This window comes from Hemitrygon akajei, chromosome 29 (assembly GCF_048418815.1).
Source record: "Hemitrygon akajei chromosome 29, sHemAka1.3, whole genome shotgun sequence".
Taxonomy (NCBI): Eukaryota; Metazoa; Chordata; class Chondrichthyes; order Myliobatiformes; family Dasyatidae; genus Hemitrygon; species Hemitrygon akajei.
The window spans coordinates 2899249-2925392 of NC_133152.1; the positions used below are offsets into that span (position 1 = coordinate 2899249).

The following is a 26144-nucleotide window of genomic DNA, read 5'->3' on the forward strand; positions in this document are numbered from 1 at the left end:
GTCCTGGATGTCAGGTCTCCCCTGATACTGCTACACTGGTATTGGACAGATATCAACCAGAAGAGTTCTGTGAACACACTGATCTTCAATGTTGCCATAGATGAAGCAACGTCTATTTCTCACAGAGAACTGGATCTGTGCAACTCTCTTTCTCAAAAAGCAGCGGAAACACTTCTTTAGATGCTTCTGAGCACAGCGAAAGCCAACCTTGATCTGAAAGGCGATGGTGGGAAGCTGTGACATTGTCTAAAAGCTGAAGGAGGTGCAGGAGATGATCACTCCCGTATGTTCTGCCTCAGAGAATGCAGAGGACCTTGGTTGAACGTTCCAGGCGGCATTGCCACACTCCCTTAGAGCTACTGCCAGACTTCATCTCAACAAACACCACTGGGAAGTCAGAGAGCTTGGGATTGTGATCCCGTCCTGAAAGTCCAGTCCGGAGAGTAGGAGGGCGGGTCCATTCCGGTGAATCCATGGTGGGCTTTGTACTGAGGCAGGGGTTGTGGCGGACGGACGGGCGGGCGTTGCCGCTGCTGGGAGCAGAAGCTGGAGGGGCGGTCCGGACTTGTGCTTGCACCGTGGTGCGTAGAGCAGCTCAGGGACGGTGCTGCTCCGATCCAGGGACTCTGAACAAGTTGACGGTGGCAGCAAGAGCGGGAGGGCGCCGGGCACTGAAAAATGCGAGGCAGCGAAGCGTGGCCGGTTGGCCGGCGGCTCCTCATTCACGTACTTCTGCTCTCCTTCGCTGTGAGTACAAGGGGGTCGCTTTCCATTCTTCCCCGAGCATGTGAGGGCAGTTAACGTGGCGCCCGAGGGACAGCGGGCTCCACTCAAGTAACAATTCACAAAGTTTGTAAACTTCTCCAGAAGTTGGAGAAACTCTGAGCTCAGCCTGTCCCAGGGAGCCGAGCGATGCGGGATACTTTAGGAGAGCTTGGATCAGCTGTATGCCCGATTTTGCATCAGTTTCCAGAGTGTATTTGTGTAAAACTGCTACCAGATAGCAGCAATGGCTAATTTTATCCAGGTTGGAACCATTGCTATGTCTTAAACCTATTCATAGTTTCGTCTAAATGAGTCGGTCTCCATCATTTCTGCAGAAAGATTTTTTTGTTATTGATGTCTTCGATTGCACCTCAAAAGAATAACTCGCATGAAAGTTTAATAACAAATGAAGAAACTTTAAACTGAGGTGTTGTTTAGATATTCTTTAGCGTCGTACAGCCTCCTACAGTAATAGGACTCGAAACACTCAAATACGGGACTTGCTGCTCCTTACAAGGTTAGAGACGGAATATCTTTTCGCTCAGTTGCTTCCATCACCCAGCTATGATGGCAGCGGGGAGCGTGGACCTTACAAGGTGACTTGTAGCAGGAAGTACTGTCTCCTTTCCAGATTCTGTGAACCTGTTTCAGAGTCTATTTCTTTGGTTTAACTCTTTCAGTTGAATCACAATGCTAGACTGTGGAACAATTTCATTCCCTGTTACCAGTTTTGTTTCAGCACGTTGATGGAATTGGTGCAATGGATGGCCATTATGCCCTCTATCTTTCTCTCTCCGTATTTGGTTTACCACTTTCCCCAGTCTCTGGGTTTGCTCTCTTTCACATCTGCCATTGTGTGAGAAATTGCCCATGCAGGTGGGACTAGATTGGATACACTCAATGAAGATTCTCACACCATGCTCCATGACATTTTTGACTACCCCTGTGGTCAATAATTACCTGACACCCTGTACGGAATGAATGAGGCCATTGTCAGAAACATGGAAAAGTGAATCTTTTCCCTTCCTTAACCTGATTTGTACTTAACAGAGTGCAGTCAGGCTGCTTCATTTACCACTGAGCCACAGGCTTGGATTCATTTCTGACTTTTAGAACAATTTTTTAGAAACATTACACCCTGTCTCTGCCTCTATCTCTATGCTGCCTGGAACCACAATAAGTGTGACTGCACCAATATTCTCACAACTGGCCTCCAATAATGTTGCACACTTGACATTTCTTCTGCTCCACTCTAAGAACTTCATGAGTATCACACCTGCAATCAATTCTACACTTTCCCCTGCCGTGGTGAAATGGGGGAGGTTAATTAGAGGAGCAGAGAAACCTTGGAGGATTGTAAGGTCAGAGTTTGTAAATGGGGAGGTGTGGAGTCACTGAGGGATTTGATAAGAATGGTGAAAAGTTTATAATGTCTGGATTGCTGCATGGGGAATGACTGGGTCAGGAACTGGAGAAATAATAGTATTAATGTTTTCTAGACTAATTAAAACCCTTTTGCTAAAGTGGGGAAAGGAATCGTATAGGTGAAGAGTCACTGAGACTAAACTTGGTAGTCCTTTAATTTTCAATCGTCTGTATTGTTTTAATTTTGATTGTGATGGTGAAATGCAAACCAAAAAGTTGGAAGTTGGACAACTATGACTCACATATTCAACCCACAGATTAGGGCAGAACATTATCCTTGCCCTACACCCTGAGAAATGCAGATGAGAGAACATCTGCAGATGCCGGAAATCCAAGCAGCACACACAAAATGCTGGAGGAACTAGCAGGCCAGGCAGCATCAATGGAAAAGAATTCAGCTGACATTTTGAGCCAAGACCCTTCAGCTGCTGAGAAATGCAGAATTCCTTTTAGACCTGAGCGGCTGATGCTCCCCACTAGAAATGTGAGATCATTTCTGGTCTTGAGCTTCATGGAATAGACATGATTAGATGTAGAATCCTGCTCCAGGACTGGTGTCTGCTGAGGCATTGCTGGGGAGGGAATGGATGAGAGGCAAAATGTGTTCATGGAACTCGTAGTGAGGTTGTGTGAGAAAAACAATTGAAAATTCCCATTATATTGACAAGCACATGCTTTTGTGCACATCAACAGTCATTTTATTGAGGAATCTAAAAGATACTGACTGACGACAGATTTCAGCTGTTCCACGAAAGGAAAGTAAAAGTGGGGTGCTTATTAAACCATCTGCATCTACTCTTCGAACAGAGGCCTAAGAGCAAGAGCTGGAACAAGCTGTTTTGGGAGTTATTGTAATTGAATCTCTTTCCATAGATGCTGTATTTTTAGAAAATCTAATTTTACTGTACAACACTTTGCTTAGAATCATGGGCTGTATTGTGCCTTAGAAAGTCAGAGATTTTGGCAGTGTTAGGAACAGGGGTAGGTCAAGATTCTGTTCCAGAGAATGATGGACTCCTTTGGAAATTTTGAAAGAGTTGGCAACTTAGCTGTTTGAGCACCTTCTGCTATGCAGTTAAATAAATAATGGTTGACATTTGCATTCTCACATGCAGAGAGCTGATTGGCAAGAAATAAGAGCAGTGATAGTGAAGATTTGGATATTCTCCAAACAGATTTACATTGCCCAGCATAAAGAATGTACCTGCAGTAGGTTGGTGCTAGCTCCTCCCGAGTGAACTGGAATGGGATTGTTTTTGCAGGCGCCAGGGCAGGGGCAGTGCATTTGCCAGTGAGCTGTGTGTCATCTGCATATTTGCTGATCCAGTTAACCACATTATCATCCAGATCGTTGATGTAGATGACAAACATCAATAGGCCAGCACAGACCCTGTGTATCTAAGTTCTTATGTACTGTATCTGGTCCCTTAAAAGACTTTCCAATAAGTTGCCCACTACTGACATCAGGCTCACTGGCCTATGATTTCTCTGCTTGTTTTTAGAGACTAAGCATGGTAACATCATTGTCTATTCTCCGATCCTCTGGCTCCTTATTCACTCCTAAGGAAATGTTAAATATCTCTGGTATAGCCCCTGCAATTTCTCCATCAGCCTGAGGGAATGCCTTATCAGGCCCTGGGGGATTTATCCACCCTAATTTGCCTCAACACAGCAAACACCTCCTTGGTAGCTTGTATAGAGTCCATGAAGTCAATGCTGCTTTGTTTCTCTACTGTAGATTATGTGTCCGTCCCCTGGGGAAATACAGATACAAAAACTCCAATTTAGATCTCCCCCATCTGCTTTGGCTTCATGAATAGATTACCATTCTGATGTTCCAGAGGGCCAATTTTGCCACTTGTGATCTTTTTGCTCTGAACCTATCTAGTATCCCTTAGGATTCTCCTTCCCCTTGTCTACTAGGGAAACCTCCTGATTTCTTTCTTGGGTGTTCTCTTGAATTCCTTATACTTCATAAGCACCTAATTTGAATCTTTGAATTTGTTCCTACCTGCCTGTATATATCTTTTTAATTCTTAACCAGTGCCTCAATATCTCTAGAAATCCAAGTTTCCCCAAACCTGTAAAATTTACCTTTTATTCTGACAGGAACATACTAACTCTGTACTCTCAAAATTTCACTTTTAAAGGCCTCCCACTTACCACACACACCTTTGCCTGACAATGTTGTGATGCAATCCGCACTTGCCAGATCATTTCTGATGCCAATAAAAATTGTCCTTTCTCCAATGTAGAATTTCAGCTCAAGTACCAGACATATCCTTCGCCATAGTTGTTGTATTATAAGCATTATTCAGCTGTCCTATACATGTAGCTCAGGATGTGTTTTGATTACTTGTCCACAAGGTTTTCCCCAGCACAGCAGTGAACTGTCAGTTTTCATTAGTGGTTTGAATCACACAAGCATGTCTATACCAGTTATTGGTAATCCAGCTGATCCCACTTCACCACCCTCCATTGGCCTGCAAAGTCATTCCTTTCAGATACTTACCCACATCGATTGAGCAGTACAATTGAATCTGCCTCCACTGTCACCACTGGTGTTAATTTTCAGATCCAAATTATTATTCACCTTCATCCCATGCCCTCTTGTTCTTGACCGCTCTGCTAATGGAGAGACAAGATTCTGCAGATGTTGGAAATCTTGAGCAACACAGACAAAATGTTGGAGGAATTTAACAGGTTAAGTAGCATCCATGGAAAGCATTGAACAAGTTTTGTGATCTCAGTCTGAAATGCTGTTTGTTTCTCTCCATTATGCTGCCTGACCTGCTATTTTACTCTAGCATTTTGTGTGTATCGTTCTCTGCCAATGGAAACAGTTTCTCTCTTGTCTGTAATGCCAGACTCATCATGATCTTAAATAGGTCAATCAAATCCACCCACTGCCACCAACAACTTGTTATATTCCGCATAACTAAAGTTCTTTACCCCTGAAATCATTTTAGCAGATCTCTTCTGCACTTTTAAAGTCTTTATATCTTTCCTATCTGTGGCGCCCATAATTGGACACCATACCCCAGGTTGTTAAGATTTCTCATGTTCTCAGACACTATTTATAAAGCCCTTGGCTTTTTATAACTGCTTTCTCAACCTGGCATGCCACTTTTAAAGAACTGTATGCACATTTGCATTGGCTCAGAAACATTTGACTGGGAGACGGGTGCTTCAAGCTAAATTAAGCAACTACTTGTATTGAGGTGGTTTGTGTGTTTTTAAAAAATGGTGGAGTGTTCAGGTATCTGAACAGGAAGGAGAACAATTGCTAAAACAATGCTGATAGTTAGCAGCTTTCCAAGTTTCTGGAGTTAAACCTTCCAGGATTCAACGAGCACATCTGCTTCATACTTCAATACTTGTGGTATACGAAGCTATTGTAAGAATATAGTTAAATAGAGGAATGTATAGAAGCTATATATAATGCCATGAAGCTGTGGACATACTAGCTTTTAAAGAAAGCCAAAGATGAGGTTAATTTATATACTTTGTAGAAAAGTGTTGTGTTTTGCATGAGAATATATTTGAAATAGTTTTCGACAGTGATATTTAGAGCTGTAGTAAAGTATAGCACAGAAACAGGCCCTTTAGCCCATCTAGTACATGCCAAGCCATTTAACCTGGTCCCATTGACCTGTACCTGGACCATAGCCGTCCCATCATTGTACCTATCCAAACATATCTCAATGTTGAGCTCGTATCCACCACTTGCGCTGGCAGCTCATTCCACACTCTCACCACCCTCTGAGTGAAGAAGTTTCACCTCTCACCCTTAACTCATGACCTCTGGTTGTAGTCTCACCCTACCTTCGTGGAAATAGCCTGCTTGACCTTACCCTATCTATACCCCTCATAATTTTGTATTCATCTATCAAATCTCTACTTAATCTTCTGTGTTTCAAGGAATAATGTCTGAACCTACTCAATCTTTTATAACTAGAGTCCTCCAATTCCAGCAACATCCTTGTAATTTTTTTGTACTCTTTCAACCTTATTTGCATCTTGTAACTGCACATAATACCTCAAATTAGACGTCACCATATCTTATATAACATTCCTTCTCCTGTACTCATTACTTTGATTTGTGAAGGCTATTGTGCCAAAAGCTTTCTTTATGACTCTTTCTATCTATGTTGCTATTTTCAATGAATTATGGACCTGTATCCCAGATTTCTTTGTTCTACCGCACTCCTCGGTGTCCTACTGTTCACTAAGACCTGCCCTGATTGGTCCTACCAAAGGGCAAAACCTCGCACTTGTCTACATTAGGTTACAGACTAAACATTAACTGCATTAACTAAACCTTCTTGATCAACATCCCATGCAGGACCTTGAAGACAACATCCCCCACCTTGCCTTTGTCAATTTTCCTGGTAACTTCCACAAAAAACTTGGGTAAGATTGGTTAGACATGACCTACCATGCATGGAGCACGGTATCCCTGTCTATCCAAGTACAGGTAGTCCCCGAGTTACCAATGTCCGACTTACGGACAACTCGTACTTACGAGCCGAGGAAGGAGAATGCTGTCTGCCATTTTAAGTTGGATCCTGACGCTGTCTGCCATTTTAAGTTGGATCCCGACGCCGTCTGCCATTTTAAGTTGGATCCCGACGCCGTCTGCCATTTTAAGTCGTTACCGTTGACACTGTATTGAGTGTTTAACTTTGTATTTGGCTTAAAATTTTCTTAGTAAAATTCACCCTGACCCCGCCCCTGTTCCAGTCGGCTGGTGGCGCAGTGAGATCAGCGCTGGGCTGGAGAACGGAGGTTTCTGAGTTCGATCCAGTGACAGACCGCTCCCGTGCCGGGTTGATGTCGATCCAGTGACTCCCGTACCATCCGTGCCGGGTTGATGTCGAGCTCGCAACTCGACCTCATAAAAAAACACTGCCACCTCCAGTTTAAATTCCCACGCGGAATATTGTGGATGATCAAATAACCAAACCCAGCACAGCCTCCACTTGTCTCATTCAGCCTGTCTCAGTGCAGTGGTCGTTAGGACCCAGTGGACCTCGGGAGCCGGTGGAGCTTTGGACCCGCCGCCCACAGTGTTTCTGTTCCATTGACGGTGTGCGGTGGTCCTTGAGACCCAGTGGACCTCGGGAGCCCGTGGAGCTTTGGACCCGCCGCCCACAGTGTTTCTGTTCCATTGATGGTGTGCGGTGGTCCTTGAGACCCAGCGGACCTCAGGAGCCGGCGGAGGTCAGGACCCGCAGCCCGCAGTGTTTCTATTTCATTGATGGGAAGCAATCGCAATTGAAAATAAAGTGGAAATAATAAAGCGTTTGGTAAGAGGTGAGACACCATCGGTCATTAGAAAAGCGTTAGGCTACAGTCGGTCAACGATGGGAACAATTTTAAAGGATAATGGATAAAGTGAGAATAATGGAGTATGTGAAAGGCCCTGCCCTGGTGAAAGCTACAATTGTTACTAAGCAATGCAGTGGTTTAATTATTGGAATACATACATTTCTTCAGTGTTTTATATGCATAAAAAGGTAAAATATATACTATAACAAACGTTTGACTAACTGACGCTAAATAATACCAGATGTACTTGTTCCGACTTACGTACAAATCCAACTTAAATACGGACTCAGGAACGGAACTCGTATGTAACTCGGGGACTGCCTGTACTCAAATCTGGTCCCTTAGAATAACTTTATCACTACTGATGTCAGGCTCACCAGGTGATAATTTCCTGCTTTATTTTTAAAGCCTTTCTTAAAGAGCAGAGCAACAGTAGCTACCCTCCAATCCTCAGGTACCTCATCTGTAGTGAAGAATGATTTAAATATCACTGCTATTGCCTCTGCGCTTGCCTCCCGTAGGGTCCAAGGGAACACCTTGTCAGGCCTTGTGGATTTATCCACCCTAAGTTCCTTACGACAACAAACACCTCCTGCTCTGTAGTCTATAGGATTCAGGACCTCACTGTTGCTTTGCCTCGCTTCTGTTGACTCTGTGACTGTCTCCTGAGTAAATATAGATGCAAAAAATCGATTTTAGATCTCCCCCATTTCTTTTGGCTCCACGCAGACATTACCGTTCTGATCTTCCAGGGGACCAGTTTTGTCCTTTTGCTCTGAACATAACTGTAGAATCCCACAAGATTCTCTTTTTTTTCCCTCTTAACCAGGACCTCAATATCTTTTGAAATCCAAGGTTCCCTTGACCTGTATTCTTTACCTTTTATTCTGACGGGCAAATACAAGCCATGTACTCTCAAAATTTCATTTTTGAAGGCCTCCCAAATACGAAGTACACCAATGCCAGAAAAAAGCCTGTCCCAATCCACATTCCTTTCTGGGATGCCATCAGAATTGGCCTTTCTCTAATTTAGAATCTCAGCCCATGGACCCCACCTAATCTTTCCATATTTATTTAAAACTAATAGCATTATGATCACCACATGCAAGGTGTTCCCCAACACAAATTGCTGTCTCCTACCCTGTCTCATTCTGTAATAGATCAAATTTTGCACTCTCTCTTATTGAGACTTGTATGTACTGATTAAGGAAATTTTCCTGAATACATTAGATGAATGTTATCCTATCTAGCCCTTTAACAGTATGGGAGTCCCAGTCAGTATGTGGAAGTTAAGATCACCTAACATACTGGAAGCTGTGGTAGAACAAAGGACCTTCCAGAAAATCTTGGCAATTCTGGGCAATGTTTCTCACCCTCCACATTTCACCTTGGCTGAACAGAGGAGCACTTTTAGTAATAGACTAAGGCAACTGCACTGCTGCAAAGAATGCTATGAGGTCATTCTTACTCTTGGCCTTTAGGCTCTATAATGAGTCAACCTATTGCCAGGAAAGAGATGACCCCTTTCTGTAGACTGTTATTAACCTCTGTTTAGTTCTGTTTACCACACCCTACAATCACGGACACCCTGTGCAATACTACCATCACTTCTTATCTGGATGGTGTGAATGTGCAGCCAATATTATATATTATGGTAACTCTTGCACTACCATCTTATTAGTGTGAACTTAGAAACTTTGCACATCTTATTTTTAAGATAACTTTTTGAGAATTCTTTCTTTAATATTTATATATCTGTACACTTGTAATGCTATTGTGACATTGTAATTTCCTTTGGGATCAATAAAGTATCTATCTATGTATTACAAACTAGTCTTTCTTGCAACAGTCTGGGATCTCTACAAATTTGTTCCTAAATTCTCTCTAAATTCCACAGACTGTATAGACTGTATAGTCTGTAATGTAGCCCCAGTCACATGGTGATACCTTTCTTACTCCTCAGTAGATAAATTCTCCAGTCTGTCCTAACTGAACACTGCTGTGACATTTTCTCTGAATAGTAACGCTTATCCTACCCCTTTAATCCCTCCCACTCTATCATAGAATATTGAGTTCTCAGTCCTGACCCTCCTGCAACCAAGACTCACTAATGGCTACAGTATCATAATTCCATGTGTTCATCCATGCCCTGAGCTCATCTGCCTTTCCTACAAAATTTCTTGAATTGAAATACATACAACTGAGGACACTAGTTGCACCTTTTGATTCCTGAATTTATCCGAGGTTTTAACATGTGTGTCCACAGCCTCTCCACTATCTATTCTTCCCCATCCCCCAGCAACTCTAGTTTACCGCACAAACCCACCCCCCGGCCCATGCAGCACCAGGAAAACCTTCCACCAGGGTTTTGGTCCTCCTTCAGTTTAGGTATAGGTCCCACCTTCCCTGGAAGAGAGCACAATGATCCAAAAATCTGATGTCCTCCCCTCACCCCCCCCACACACATACTAACTCCTTAGACACATGTTAACATGTATAATCTCCCTATTTCTGGCCTCAGCATGTGACACAGGTAGCAATCCTGAGATCACAACCCAGTTGTATTTCTAATCTCCAGCACTTCGGGAAAATTATTATATATGGTGGTATATCGCTGATGAATTAAGATTCTCTTGCCCACAGAACACGTATGGGATTATTGCTGAGGGTGGTTTACTGGACTCGCTTTCAGAACTGGTGCAGTGTGAGTCAGAACTCCAGTTTTGGCTTTGTGAAGTGGGAGTCAGCAGGAAAAGCAAACTCCTTCTGAAGGGATGGGACAAGCCATTCCTGCTTAAATATGCATCAGGGCTTCTAATATGAAATTGGATAGAATACAGAGGAAAAAATACTTATTTCCCAAGTGAAATTTGCTTATGTTTCAAATCTCGAGTTTTACTTTTATATTTTACAGGCCATGATTTAAATGGCCTGTTTAAAACAGGGGTATGGCTTCTATCATGGAGCACCTTTTATATTTTTAACCAGCTGACCCTTAAATGACAAATCAATTTATCTCCACCACAATAAAACAATACTAACTCCAATGGATAGGTCATGTCATCTGTATGTCAGACTGGTGTCTCCCTGAACAGGTCCTTTACTCCCAGTTGAAAGAAGGTCAGCTAGCCCCTGGTGGCCACAGGAAACTTTTCAAGAATAGCATCAAAATCAGCCTGAAGTAATTCAACTTTATATCTAAAAACTGGGAAGACATTGCACTCAGTAGATACACCTGGAGGAAATTTGTTCGAGGGATCTGTACTATGAGAATGACCTCCACGGTGCCTCAGAGAACAAGCAACAGTTGCAGAAGGAGAGACAACAACCAAAAGACCGAGCCACTAACCACAGACGCCACTGCATTCTTGCCCACACTGCATCAGAGTATGTGGATCCAGGATCCGCCTCTACCCAAGGACCCACCAATAGTCAACCCCTTCAGGGGCCATCACACTCGACTTGAGTGATTGCACGATTATTACCACAATGTTTTTAACCACAAGGGAAAGATACAAGTAGTTTCATGATGTCAGGACATTTGAGTTCCTTGTAGTCAATGAAGGATTGATGATGTGGAGGAAACATCAAAGCCAGTTATGTTACATTCATTCCCAGCAGAAGTTCCCAACCTGGTGGTCCTTGAACCCCTTGGTTAATGGTAGCGATCCATGGCATAAAGAGGTAGAGAACCCCTGATTCCCAGGATGTGAATGTCAGTGGCAATTCTGGAACTTGTCCAACTGTACTTGCCATGGACTGGAGAGGCATCAAGGAGTCGACCAGGGGTTGGTCTGAGTCACATCCAGACAAGGCTGAGTGTGGCCAGTAGATTTCCTCTTTCCAATGATGTTCGTGAACCAGATTAGTTTTTCAGACTGTTTATGGTTTCAAAGGCACTCTTACTGAAGGCAGCCTTACACCCAGAGAGCACCTAGTGAGTGTGCAGAGACTGGAGTTAAAGGCTTTCTTCAAACCCTCAGGTTTTTATTCATGTGGCATCTAATCAGCACTACTCTGTACACTTGGAACATGTGCTCAAGTGTGGAGTGTGCTTTGACCCATGTTCTTGTAATTCAGACTGACAGTGAGGTTGTAAGCTTTGGAATGCTTTAGACTAAAAGTAGCACTTCATTTCCTCTGTGGTCCTGGGTGAAATCTGGAAGCAGCACAGTGAGACTCAGGTGCATGAGCCAGTGTCAATGAGAGATTTGAGTTGGAATACATGCGAAAGGGAGGTTAATATAATCTGAGGATTGAAAAGTAAGATGATAAGTTTAACTTTACATCAGAAATTAATGTGGAATGGAAAATTAGGCATGTGCAGTTAAAATGAATTTTTGTCTAATTCTTTAAACTTTATAAAGTTAAATAAAGATTTTTGTTATAGCCATGAATTTCACATTTTGAAATAGAGTAATATTTTGGAAATAGTATATTGTGTTATTGATTTTAAATAGATCGGTGGTATATCTAGAAAGTGTCACTCGTTTGCAGGTACTAATTCAGTTCCATGTGATAACACGTTTGAATTTACATCTGCCTGTTGTGATGAGTGTCATTCCAGTAGGTATTTGCATTCACATAGATCATGTTCTGCATTTCATGCTTGTACAGATAAGATCTTAAAATAATATGAACAAACTTGATTAAAAGCTCCAAATAATTATATTTAATGCAGAATTATCCAGGAACTGTGCGTTTCAGTTTCCTCAAGCTATCAATCCCTTATTGGTTACAACTGCTTTTAGAATGTGCAAGTTTATAACCTGTAGTCTTCTATTTCAAATGGAAGATGAATCTTTCAAGGTCCATAGAGTATTTTTAAACCAAATTTCCTAAGATTTCAACAACTTTTTTCTTAAGTGTGTATGTGTGCTGTCGTCAGAAAAAGACTGGGTGTCACCGGGGGTCTTTCTTTTTTTTGTTTTTTTTTGCTCTTTTGTCTTTATGGTTTTTATTACTGTTTAGAAAAAATGATTAATTTCAGCTGCTTTTCTTGACAATCGTTAATCCATTCTTGTTCCAATCATGTAATGTAAACAGAATACTTCAAACTAATCTTTAGATTATTTTAGGGCTTCCATTAAGTATTTATTTGTTATCATGCACTCAAGGAACTGCATATTGTTTTTAAAATACTCTTAAATGTACCTGCAACTGTGGCAGGTATGTGGCAAAGTCTTGCTGCAAGGACTTATTGAAAAACATTTCACCAGTGGGTTCATCTAGTTTATTCGATATCAAACATAGTTCTACCATTATCCGAACAAATTCTACCGTTATCTAAACAAATGCAGTGTTGGCATCCTCATGGTTTCTTTTAGTAGCCTGTCTTGCTTCAGAAGTTAAAACAGAATCTTTTAATTCAAAGATCGAAGTAAATTTATTATCGAAGTACACATGTGTTGCCATACACAACTCTGAGATTCAATTTTTGTGGGCGTACTCTGTTAATCATAAAATAATAACCATCAACAGAATGAATGAAAGATCACCCAGCTGGGGTGTTCAACCAAAGTGCAGAAGACAAACTCGGTAAATCCAAAATAAATAAATAAATAAATAAAATAATAATAATAATAATAAGTAAACAATAAATATTGAGGGCATGAGATGAAGAGTCCTTGAAAGTGAGCCCATTGGTTGTGGGAATATAATGAACGTGAAGTTGAGTGAAGTTTGGTTCAAGAACCTGATGGATGAGGGGTAGTAAGTTCTTGAACCTGGTGGTGAGAGTCCTGAGGCTCTCGTACCTTCTTGATGGCAACAGTAAAAAGAGAGCATGATGGGGTCCCCGATGACAGACTCTGCTTTCCTGCAACAATGTTTCATACACATGTGCTGAGTGGTTGGGAGGGGATGCCTGTGATGGACTCAGCCATATACACTACTTTTTTTTTAGGATTTTCTCTTCAAGGGCATTGGGAAATGCACTCTTCACTACACATCTGTCGAAGTTTATCAAAGTTTTAGATGTCATGCTGAATCTCCGCATCCTCGCAAGGAAGAAGAGGCCCTGCTGTGCTTCCTTTGTAATTACATTTACATGCTGAGCTAAGAACAGGTCCTCTGAAATGATGACACCAAGGATTTTAAGTTGCTAACCCTTTCCAAATCTGAATTTCTGATGAGGTTTGGCTCGTGGACCTTTTGTTTCCTTCTCCTGAAGTCTATTATCAGCGCCTTAGTCTTGCTGACATTGAGTAAGAGGTGTGAGCCCACTCAGCCAGATATCCAGTCTCCTTCCTACATGCTAATTCATCACCACCTAAGACAGTGATGTCATCAGCAACCTTGAATATGGCATTTTGTGTGTTATGCTATTTGGATGCTCTAAAATTTGACGGGAGGTTTTGAAGTTTAGAGGTTTGGCCAAGTTTGTGGATGACACAGAAATAGGTGGTGGGGCAGGTGGTATTGAGGAAGCAGAGAGGCTGCAGAAGGACTTGGGCAGGTTAGGAGTATGGTCTAAGAAGTGGCACATGGAATACAGTATCAGTAAGTGTATGGTCATGCACTTTATTAGAAGGAATAAAAGTGTATGCTATTTTCTAAATGGGGTGCAAAGGGACTTAGGAATCTTCATGCAGTGTTCCCTAAAGGTTAACTTGCAGTTTGAGTCGGTGGTGAGGAAGGCAAAGGCAATGTTAGCATTCATTTCGAGAGGAGTAGAATATAAAAGCGAGGATATACTGACATTGGAAGGAGCTCAGAGGAGGTTCACAAGAATGATTCTGGGAATGAAAGAGGAGCGTTTGATGTCTCTGGGCCTGTACTCACTAGAATTTAGGAGAATGGAGGGGATCTCATCAAAACCTATTGAATATTGAAAAGCCTAGATAGAATGAATGTGAACAGGATGTTTCCTGTAGTTGGGGTGTCTAGGACAGAAGGCACAGCCTCAGAGTAAAGGGATGACCACTTAGAATGGGGATGAGGAGGAATTTCTTTAGCCAGACAGTGGTGAATCTGTGGACTTCAAGACTAGGTCATTGGGTGTATTTAAATCAGGTTGATAGGCTCTTGATTAGTTGAGAGGGAAAACGTATCAGCCATGGTGAAGTGATGGAGCAGGTTCGATGAGCCAAACAGCCTATTTCTGCACCTATGTCTTCTGTAGGACAAGGAATCTTTTCAAAGGTTTGGGAAAGGGCAAAATATTGGGATAATCAGTGAAAGAGGGAAGCCTTGGATTAAGAAACAGGACAAGACTTTAAATAAATAGTGTAACTATATAGAGATAATATGTTGGGTTAAAGAGACCAATTTTCTGATATTACATATCTCATATTTTCTTACATCATCTGTGCTGGCTTTTACTGTTTCATCTCTCATACCCATCAATTTCCCTGATTGGCCTGCCTCCTATAGTGTAGTGATGTGCATTTGACAATTGAGCTTTGAGTGCAAGTCCCCTTTTGAAGGGTTGAGCTGAGTATTCAGCTGAGTGCTGTGGGAGTGTTAGCTTTGTGGGTTAGATACTGGCCCTTGGCCACTGGTATGGCTTTATTCGAAGAGCAGAATGGGAACAGTGGTCACCATTAGAAACTGATATGTTAGGGGCATTTAAAAGACTTACATGGGCACATGGATTTATGGGTTACGTAGGAGAGAAGTGCTGGGTTGATTGTAGAGTAGGTTAAAAGTTTGGCAAAGCACTGTAATGTGATGTAGTGTGCAAGACAGATCATTTGGAGCTGTGCATCCGTGAGCTGCCTGTGTTTGTTGTACTACCACGGTGACTGCTGAGAAAAAATTTAGGTTGTAAAATCACTGGTGTTGCTTTCTTTGTTGTGTGGCATTGGGCCCTGCTAAAGTAAGTGGTGTTTATTAGAGCCTTGGCTTTCCTGGTATCTTTTTACATTTTCTCCCAGTTTATCCAACCTAAAAGACACATTTTCTCATAGGCCTCTGCTAGGGCATGGCCTGGTGAAGCAGTTCTCTCATTCTTTGAAGGTTTGTTTAGGTGGACTTTAATAAATGATCAGTTAGCATCATGGAGTTGTACAGTATTATAACAGATCCTTTAGCCCAACTGGTCCTTGTCAAGTCAAGTCAAATTGCTTTTTATTGTCATTTCGACCATAACTGCTGGTACAGTACACAGTAAAAACAAGACAACGTTTTTCAGGACCATGGTGCTCTCTAAGCTCATCCCATTTGCCAGTATCTCTAGACCTTTCCTATCCATGTACCTGTCCAATTGCCTCTTAAACGTAATTTGTATACCTGTCTCAACTGGCAGCTTATTCCATATACTAACCGCCTGGGTGAAAAAATTGCTCCTGAGGTTCCTTTAAATCTCTCCTCTCACCTTAAGCCTACACTTACTGTTATTGATTCCCCTACCCTGGAAAAAAGACTGTATTCACCCTATCTATGCTGCCCATGATTTTATGCATCTCACTCTCCTACACTTCAATCAAGAAAGTCCCAGTGGTGGCGTTGGGAGTTAACTTCTGTAAGTATAGACCTCTTGGTTACCTTTGTGAGGAAGCAGAAGGGAATATTCAGTTTCAGTTACAAAGTCCTGAATTCTCAAACGTGGATACAGGGAGACAATACAAAGCAGTGTTGCATTGGTGCCATGCTTTATATAGTAAAGTCACTAATTCATTTTAACCATGTGGTGCTCAATTAAATACTTGTGGTCAGGAAGCTGATAAGTTTTTGACTTACCAAGCTCACAACGTAGTGATATATGCTAACAGGACAGCAGAACTCTGCATTGTTCATTAGGAGGTATATACTGCAGCAGTTGTAAAAATACTTCAGGACTGGTGTGGAAGCCAGCGCTTGGCCTTGGTGAAGCCTTGGTATGTTTTGGATTTGTCCTACGCAGACCTAGCCTGATCTGTATCCCAGCCTGAACCAGCGACCCATTCCTTGCAGGGCTCACCCAGCCAGTGGCATCCTGCCCTTCATCAGTCTAGGTTTGTCAAATTATGGAGCCTGTTGATATGAGTGTCAGGAAGGTTCCCCCTCCCACCTCAACATGTGCAGCTATCTGTGTCCTCAATGATCTAGTTTATTGAGGTTACAACAAATTGCAGTGGGCTTTTTCTATTCTGTTGTATTAAACTTACTCCCTGCAGTCACTCCAGAAGTCAAATAGAACATCTACTGAAAATCCAAACTTGTAATGGAAACAGTGATTTTTTTATTACTAACTGTAACTGTAGCCCAAATCTTTGCCGTCATCCTGCTCACTGGAAACTTGTAGACCTAGTGAGAATATAAAACCTTTGGAGTATTTCAGTTCCTAGGTTTATTTCCAGCACAGACACGATGACAGTTCACTGCCTGGCCCCCAGACTCTGACTCAGGCAACCTTTCTTGCCTCTGAGTCATAGATTGGTTGTGGGTGGGGTGGGGAAGTAATTCCAGAGATTTGATCTGATAACGCTTTTGTCCAGGGCTGTGGGCATGCTGTAATGTCTGGGCTCACCATTCCATTGTCTAATTAACATTTTCCCTCACAAGCAAATATAAAAGATTCCATTTCCAGAGTTCTGGCCCATGGTTTTGTGTCAACAGTGGATGTCAGGCCATTCACTACATTGCGGAATTTCTTGAGGTGGTGACGGGAAGTGTTGCATTTTCTGTAGAGAATCGCAAACAGGAACAATCTGCAGCCGCTGGAAATCTGAGCAACACACACAAAATGATGGAGGAGCTCAGCAGGCCAAGCTGCATCTATGGAAAAGCGTATACTCGATGTTTTGGCCCGAGACCCTTCAGCAGGTCCTGATGTAGGGTCTGAGCCTGAAATATCGACTATACTTTTGAATTATGGCCAAACGAAAGACTGTGTCATCCCTGGGGTTTGGTTGGTACTTAATTTGATTATTTTTATTTTATGAAATGTAACAACATGAAGTCTGCAAAATCACCCCTCGTAGATTTGCTCTTTTGCAGTTGCTTAGTTTTGTTAAATATTAAACATGACACAGTAGACTGGTTGGCTTTGACAAGTTCTCCTGCCCCAACTACATCTGGGTAATGGAGTGGGGCTGAGAGAGTAGGTTCTAGGGATATGAATGTGGAAATGGCTCTGATGGGATTGTTCTGAGAAGTGGATTTGATTTCATGGACTGAATGACTTCCCTCTGTATTGTTGAAAAGTATGAGGCTAGTTAGTCCCATGAGCCATTAGATTAGACCTTGACTTGTTTAGTAATCTTTGTTGCACACCTGTTCCTACCTTCACAATCATAATGAAATAAGCGTGTGTGGACAAGGTCTGCAGAACGACAAAACTAAATTAGGCTGATGGAGTTGAGGTGAGGATAGCTCGTGATCTTACTGTGTGCAAACCCAAGGCTGAAAGGCCTGAACCATTTCTCTGTTTCTCTCTGTAACCAGCACAATATTGGTTGCCAGTGGATACAGAGCCACGGCCAGCAATATCCAAAAGTTTAGGGGTTAGGGCTGTTTTGCAGGGTGTGGTTGCTGATGTGGGCTGAGTTTTTGTCGGAGGCTGGGAAGAGGCTATCTTCAAAAAAAAAGTAGTCTGGTCATTGGAGGGATGGTGATGGTTTTATAAATAGTTATTGTGTTCTGTCATTCTCATGTGAGTAAACTGGAATAGACATTAGAAAATGAGAGGATCATTTATCTTTTGTTCAAAAGGTGGTGTAGATGAGGGACTGAAAAATTATTTCCCAAAATATGAAATTGTTAGGAAGCAAAATCCAATTCCTTCCTGACAAATTCATGGTCTTTCACTTTATTTTTCAGGATGTAGGTATTGCTCACAAGTCCAACATTTATTGGCCGTTTTGTTTGTGGGGAGCTGCCACTTTGAGGAAGTGCAGTCTTCCTGGTGAAGTTGCTCCCACAGTGCTGCTGGTTCGGGAGTTGCAGGATTTGGAACCAGCGACAATGAAGGGCAGGTGATGTATTTCCAAGTCAGGATAACATATGGTTTGGTTTGGAGTGGGTCGTAGTCTCACATGCATCACACCTTCTTCCTTTATATGGGTTTGGCAAATGCCGCTGGAATAATTCAGGCATTTTGTAGAAGTTTCATTTGACAGCTATTCTGTGTCAGTGGTAGAGGAAAACAAAACTCAAAAGAGTTTTGGATGGGCTAATTTTTCCTGAAAGGTGTCAAGTTTATTGAGTTGTTGGTGCAAGTTGTTGTTGGTGGGATTGAGTTTAAGAGCTGAGAGGTAATGTTGCAGCTATATAGGACCCTGGTCAGACCCCACTTGGAGTACTGTGCTTAATTCTGGTCGTCTCACTACACGAAGGATGTGGAAACTATAGAAAGGGTGCAGAGGAGATTTACAAGGATGTTGCCTGGATTGGGGAGCATGCCTTATGAGAATAGGTTGAGTGAACTCAGCCTTTTCTCCTTGGAGTGACAGAGGATGAGAGGTGACCTGATAGAGGTGTACAAGATAATGAGAGTAATTGATCGTGTGGTTAGTCAGGGGCTTTTTCCCAGGGCTGAATGGCAAACACGAGAGGGTATAGTTTTAAGGTGCTTGGAAGTAGGTACAGAGGAGATGTCAGGGGTAAGTTTTTTACACAGAGAGTGGTATATTACGCAGAGTGTGTGGAATAGGCTGCTGGCGGCGGTGGTGGAGGTGGAAAAGATAGACTCTTTTAAGAGACTCCTGGATAGGTACATGGAGCTTAGTAAAATAGAGGACTATAGGTAACCCTAGGTAGTTCTGAGGTAAGGACATGTTGGGCACAGCTTTGATGTTGAAGGGCCTGTATTGTGCTGTAGGTTTTCTATGTTTCTATGAATAAGTGACAGGCAAGGAAAATGCATTCCGTCACACTCGTACCCTGGTACTGCTTGAATTGAATTGTCTTACATTCTTCACATATGCGAGAAGTAAAAATCTACGTTATGTCTCTGTCTGAATGTGCAATGTGCAATTTATAGACATTTGTAATAAATAGTCAATATAGCATAGCAATACAATTGTATCAGCATGAATTAAGCAGTTTGTTGGTCCTGGCTTTAATGCTGCGGTACTCTTTCCTGGATGGTGGCAGCTGGGACAGTTTGTGGTTGGGGTGACTTGGGTCCCCACTGATCCTTCGACCCCTTTTTACGCACTTGTCTCTGTAAATGTCCTGAATAGTGGAAAGTTCACAGATTGAAAGGATTTGTGGAATCAGGAGATGAGCCACTCATCCCAGGATATCTGTCCAGTATCTAACCATTTTATTTCAGATCATTCCATTCGAACATTAAAGAAAAATAATGGAATACAGAATATAATTTTACAGCTGGAGCAAGTGAAGTCCAGGTAGACATAAGTGCAAAGCCCACGATGAATTAGATGTATTCCAATTCATGTAGAAGGGCCTGATGACAGCTGTCCTTGAGCCTGGTACATGCTATCAGGCTTTTGTATCTTTTTTTCCAGCGAGAGAGGGGAGAATTACCAGGGTGAAAGAGGACCTTGATTATGTTGGCTGCTTTCCCAAGTTGATGCAGATATGGGCTGAGGAGTTGTGAATGAATTGAAGACTTGTGCAATCATCAAGACAAATTTCCATTTCTGCTGGGAAGAAAGGCCATTGAGGAAGCAGCTGGAGTTGGCTGAACCTCAGGCACTACCTTGCTGTCCAACAACCATGCCACCTTCATTTTTGAAAGCTAAGGCTCCAGCCAGTGGTTTGTCTTTCTGTTCCTGGTGTTGAGTCCCCACTAGGACTCTTTGTAACCACACTCCCTACCACTCCATTTAGGCAGCTACATTGACCTTGTCTCAGGACTTTGGATCCTTTGGATATATAGCTGCAATGAAGTTTGAACGCAGGCAAAATGCAAGCACAACAACGGTGATCAGATTATGATTCAGTGCCTTTGGCACTATAATGACCCTGGTTGGGACTGTGCTCATGTTTGAGATGAGATTGGATTACTCCTGAGTGATTCTCATTAAATTGTTCCCTCAAAGTTGGTAATGTGACATTAGTCCCAAGTGAGAATTAATTCTTGGTGAACTACTGCCCTGTTTCAAAGCTGCTCTTGTGCGTGACTCCACAACAATATGTTCTGGCTTTCTTGATGTTCATCTTGCTTCCTGTTGGAGATGACATTCAATTAGGGATCCAAGAAGGATTTTTGACAATGAAGGCAGTAGATGCCTGGATTAGAGAGTTAAGTGTGTGATTTAAAGATTGATGTGGGAGAAGTGGGTTTTAATTCATGAGAAATTGGCACCAGTATTGGGGAAGGATCACTTCCTCAATACTTCCCACGATAACTGCTGCTCCATTCTTACGTCTCAGATATTTCTCAGCTCATTGCCTGTGCCATTGTCATGTGGCCGAGAGACAACTCCCACCAGTGCTTTTTTTTCTCTCAATCCAGGCATGTACTTTCCTATTTGTAACCTCACCTGCAGATAGAAGGAAGTTGGTACATTCACTTCTTTACGTACTCTCCTGAGGCACCTTACCCCCATGTAAATTATCGTGGGGTTTTGTTCTGCGTTTACCAATGTTCCATCCTTTTATGCTTTGGGATGTGTTTATATGGCGTTCTTACTAGATTAACCTTGTGTTGAATTTTTAATCTGCTTTATCTGTGGTTTATAAACCATTTGAAAGATATCTTGTTTCAATTCTAAATTGTCCATTTTATCTGGTCTCTTTTTTATAATGGGGGAGCTGGAATGGCTACATATGAATTACTAACAGTGTTCATAACACATGGAGAATGAACATCAGGAAGTTTCAGTAAGGTCATGGATTTGAATGCCGATTTAATGGACAGTCTATCAACTCTCGGATGATTAGAGTTTATCCCAGCTATTGTCTGCAGTACATAAAGCTCAGCAAGATCCATTCAAAGGCTTTTGTTTTGTTGAAAAGCAGACTATGTTCCAAGGAATTTGGTCCAAGAACATTCAGAAAAAATCAATTTATCAGAGTTCATTGTGAATATTATATAAGCTGGTGAAAGCAAGAGGTGACCCTGATCATTGTTGGGGTTCAGTAAATAACTAAAAGCTTGTTTTCAGGGTCATTGAGAAGAGAGCATGCCAAAGTGTCAGGGTGTAAAGAACATCCTCTTTACATAATAGCTGTGCACTTCTAGAATGAAGCTCAATTGATTAGTGGTTTCTTTTACTGAAACATGACAGGATACTGTGGTTAAGTTGGCTGTGTCTTATCTCCCTTGTGTTGATGGATGTGTGGTGCCTCTGTGAATAGGCAGCAGTGCACAAATACCCCTCGTGCAAATAGTGTAAGGCAGAGTGTCATTTTCCAACGTGAGCCATTTGAACTGGTGTTCGTGGCTCCTTGACCAAGTGGGAACAGAACTGGAAAGAATACCTGAATCCTTTTACTGCAGCCAAAGTTCCAACGCTTGCGTGTAATGCCTGTCCATTACGTCCTTCCTGACTATTGGATACTTCTATGAAGTCTGTTTGCCATTGGAGGAGATGTCAGTCAACCTGCAGACAGCTATTGAGTGCATGTTAAGCACTGCTAAATGGTTAGTGATGATTACTGAGTGATAACTGGGAGCTAGTGTACCTTCTGTTTTTAACCCATGCTATGAAGTATTAGTCCCACTGAAAAGGCAACTTGGATTTTGTGGGTAACATTGCAGAGGAGGTAAAATCTGTGTTACACGACTTCAGGAATTAGCCCTTCCCACCACCTCCTGGAGTCATCAAAATCATGGCTTGTCCTCTGCCTCAGTGTTGTATTCCTGCACTATCTCACATTCTTTCATTTCCTTAATATACAGAAAATTGTGGGTCTGCGTCAAATGACTGAGTTTCCACAGCCTTCTGTGATAGAGAATTACAATATTTTTTTGAGTGTGTGTGTGTGTGCGTGTGCGTGCATGCATGCACGTGCGCACCCCTCGGTCAGAGAAGATCTCCCTGCAGCACATCAGTCTAGATCTTTACAAATTTTGTATGGATGGATGAGAGCTTTACTTTGACTTCTGAACTCTGAAGACTCTGTATGCTGTGAGGCTGCTTTCCTTAGATCTAGTCCCGTGAATCTTGCTGCCCTTTCTATGGCAAGTATATCCCTCCTTTGGTAATGAGGCCCAAACTGTACCGTATTGAGGATGTAATTGCTTCAAGATTTTCTGCAATTAGATTTTTTTCACCAAATGCCAAGATACTATTCCCTTCCCCTGCGTCACCTGCAGTGCTCATACATTTGACTTCTGTAATCTGTACAAGCACAGCCAGATCCATTGTAACATCAACGTTATCCAATCTCTCAGCATTTACCAAATACTGTGTTCCTCTGTTATAAACACCAAAATGGATATCCTCCCTTTTTTGCAGAATGAGGTTTATTATCACTGGTATGTTGTGAAATTTGTTAACTTTGCGGCAGCAGTCTAATGCAATACATGATAATAGAGATAAAACTTTATTATAGTAAATATACATAATAGTTAAATAAGTAGTGTAAAAAAAATAAAAGTAGTGAGGTGGCGTTCAATGTCCATTCAGAAATAGGTGGGGAAGAAGTTATTTCCAAACCATTGAGTGTGTGTCTTCAGGCTTCTGTACCTTCTTCCTGATGGTAACACTGAGAAGACTTACAGATGCTTTGTAAGTAAACAAAAAGTGGAAGTGCCAGAAAAAAAAAGAGTTGGCGAATTGCAACTTCTGTTCACTGCTGGGCCAGGTCATCATCTGCACTGCCAACAACGATTTGACACAGCTGGTTTCCCCACTGTCAAGTTGAGTATATTGTCATATGCAAGCCTTTACATAGGTGCAAGGAAAACTTAAATGTAGCAGCATCATAGGCACTTAGCATTACAGATTTCAACATTCTCAAGAAAAACAAATTATACATAAATTATACAAAATTACACAAGAAAAACAATTGTCAACTGTAGTGCAAAGTAATGGTTGGCAGACTGAGGTAACAATTAGGGCTCTGCCAGTTGGTTCAAGAACTGAATGGTTGAATCGGCTGTTCTTGAACCTAGTTGTGAGAGATTTCAGGCTTCTGTACCTCCTGCCCAATGGTATTTACAAGAAGATGGCAGGACCCAGATTGTTGTGATCTTTTTGATTGTAGATGAGGCAACCTTCAAGAGGCAGCACCTCACATATATGCTACCATTGGTTGGGAGAGTTGTGACCCTTATAGCTTCCTACATTCATTCCTGCTAATTCCAGTTGCAATATCAGACTATAATGCAAGCAATAAGATACTTTCAACATCAGGAGATGTTTGCTAAAGTGTTTGTTGACATCTCAGACCAACTTCTCAAGAAATTAGAGACATTGTTGTAAATGATTCATGTTTAGATGCACATTATGGTCTGCAATGTTTAAGTTTCAGTCACAACAATGAGTAAAAAATCTCAGCAAGTCATTTGGTGACCAGTCGCCATTGGAGAGGAACTTGGAGTCCATTCTTCCAAGGAGTTGCCTGGTTCAAGCATTTGCCCAAGTGCTGGGGTAGCACTCACCAATCAATCTGTGTGCAGCTTATATGGAACCCAGGGGAAGGAATTAGTAGAAATAAGCCGACCTCCACCAAACCCTCACACTCTTTAAATCACAAACATGAGAAAATCTGCAGATGCTGGAAATCCAAGCAACTCGCACAAAATGCTGGAGGAACTCAGCAGGCCAGGCAGCATCTATGGAAAAGAGTACAGTTGCGTTTTGGGCTGAGGCCCTTCATGAGGACTTGTCAAATACTGGGTTTGGGCATTCCCAGTACAAGGCTTCAGTCAGCTTGGTATGTAAACTATTAACTGTTGAAAACACTGAATGGAGCCCCAGGCAACAGGTTACTTTTTAAGAGACCATGAGATTTAATGTGAAACTTTACAAGGGAATCAGAGCATTAAACAGTCTGTTTCAATACTTAACCAATTCTACTCCCCTCCCCCACCAACTGTGTTACCCAAACCCTTACACAGTCCACCGATGAAAGTTAACAGGGTCATGCAGCCCCACACTAAGAGTCTGCTTATAAATCACACTCCTTTGCTTATCCACCCTCTTAGCAACCAGGAAAGATCAAAGTGATTCCTGAGTCACAAGCAGGATGTCTTTGTAGAGGCAAGGCCGTGCTTTATCTCTGATTGCAATGCTCTATATATGCATCATTATCAGGATTCCACGCTGTCCCATCCTCCGAACTCTATTCACCTTCAAGAAAGGATCAATGCTCAGAGAATGCGTGGAATTTACAGGCCATGAACTATTTCTTATGGATTCGATAAGAGAGGTCAGGTTTTGATCCAAGCAATGTCACAAGGTGCTATAGCTCAGAGACCTGGACAGTCTATTTGAGATGAGCCTTTGATTTTGAAAGAATAAATCCTTGCTTTCCTTCAGCTTCTTGTTACACATAGATAGCGGTTAGTGACCAGAGGGGGCGCTATATACACCGAAGCCATCTATAGAAACAACATTGAAGGCCGGAGGCCAGGTGACTAACGCTCACCTTCAGAATGGCTCGGGTAACATGAGAGTGCTTTTAAATTCTACATACAGCGACAATTGTACATTTATATGGTGCCTTCATTGTAGTCAATCACTGCAAGTATACGGTGCCTATAAACCCGAAGTTTTCATGTTTTATTGTTTTATAACATTAAATCACAGTGGAAGTAATTTGGCTTTTTTGACACCAATCAACAGAAAATTACTGTTTTGTGTCAAAGTGAAGACAGGTCTCTACAAAGTGATCTACATTAATTAGCACTGCCTCAGTGCTAGGGACACACAGAGTTGGACACTGTGTGGAGTTTGCATGTTCTTCTATTGTCACAAGGTTTTCTCACGGGTGGTCCAGCTTCATCCCAGGGCCATATAGGTCAGAAGGTTAATTGGCCGATAAACTGCCCTGGTAGGTAGGCACAAATTCAATGAGAACTTATGGAGAATAAAATAGAGTTAGTGTAAAAAATGGGAGCTCAATGCTGGTGCATTCCCAACAGGCTGAATGCACCAGCATTGATCCTTCCTGTATCTCTGCAACTCTGACTAAGTAGGCTTTCCACACTGCAACAAAGAGTGACTGGCAAGTCTTCTGCTTTAATAAACACAGCACAATTAAAAGGCAGATGACCTGATGTACCAAGATTCTTCAATACTATAAGCTATTGGCAAATATTCCCACTGCACGAATCCTAATGTGACTGCAAATCTTTAAAAATCAATCAAGCATTGCAAATGAAACAATCTACAATTTTCGCCAGAGCAAATCAAGGCAACTTGTTAACCATTGCATTTGAAGCTTTATTACATAACTCAGCTTTGCTCTACACAACATTTCACTGAATATAGTAGGATCATTTTTTTCAAATTAACCTTCCAGATGTACATATCACGAAAAGCTCAAGGAATGCTACTTTGGTTTTATAAATGACCATTAAATCGTCCCTTCATGTAATAAGATGGACTCTTGACCTCACTATCTACCTCTTTATGATCTTTATTATTTACCTGCACTTTCTCTGTAGCTATTATATCATTTCACCTTGTTCTACCTCAATGCACTGTGTAATGATTTGATATGTACGAACATATGTAAGAGAAATTTTTCACTGTATCTTGGTACATGTGACAACAATAAATTGTTACCATTGTAATGAAAGCTTTATAATATTACTCAAGCTTTGCTGGAGACAA

The 26144-nt window shown here is 41.8% G+C and overlaps 1 protein-coding gene across 6 annotated transcripts in view; it reads left to right on the top strand.

Annotated features, from left to right (window-relative positions):
* Positions 1-540: 540 nt before the first annotated feature.
* The window catches only part of hspg2 (heparan sulfate proteoglycan 2), a 528874-nt gene continuing 503270 nt past the window's right edge, over positions 541-26144 (top strand). For all 6 annotated transcript variants that reach the window (XM_073031647.1, XM_073031648.1, XM_073031651.1 and 3 more), the window contains exon 1: positions 541-747. In XM_073031647.1, the coding sequence (XP_072887748.1) occupies positions 679-747 (69 nt within the window). In that variant the 5' untranslated portion in view covers positions 541-678. The remainder of the gene's footprint in view (positions 748-26144) is intronic.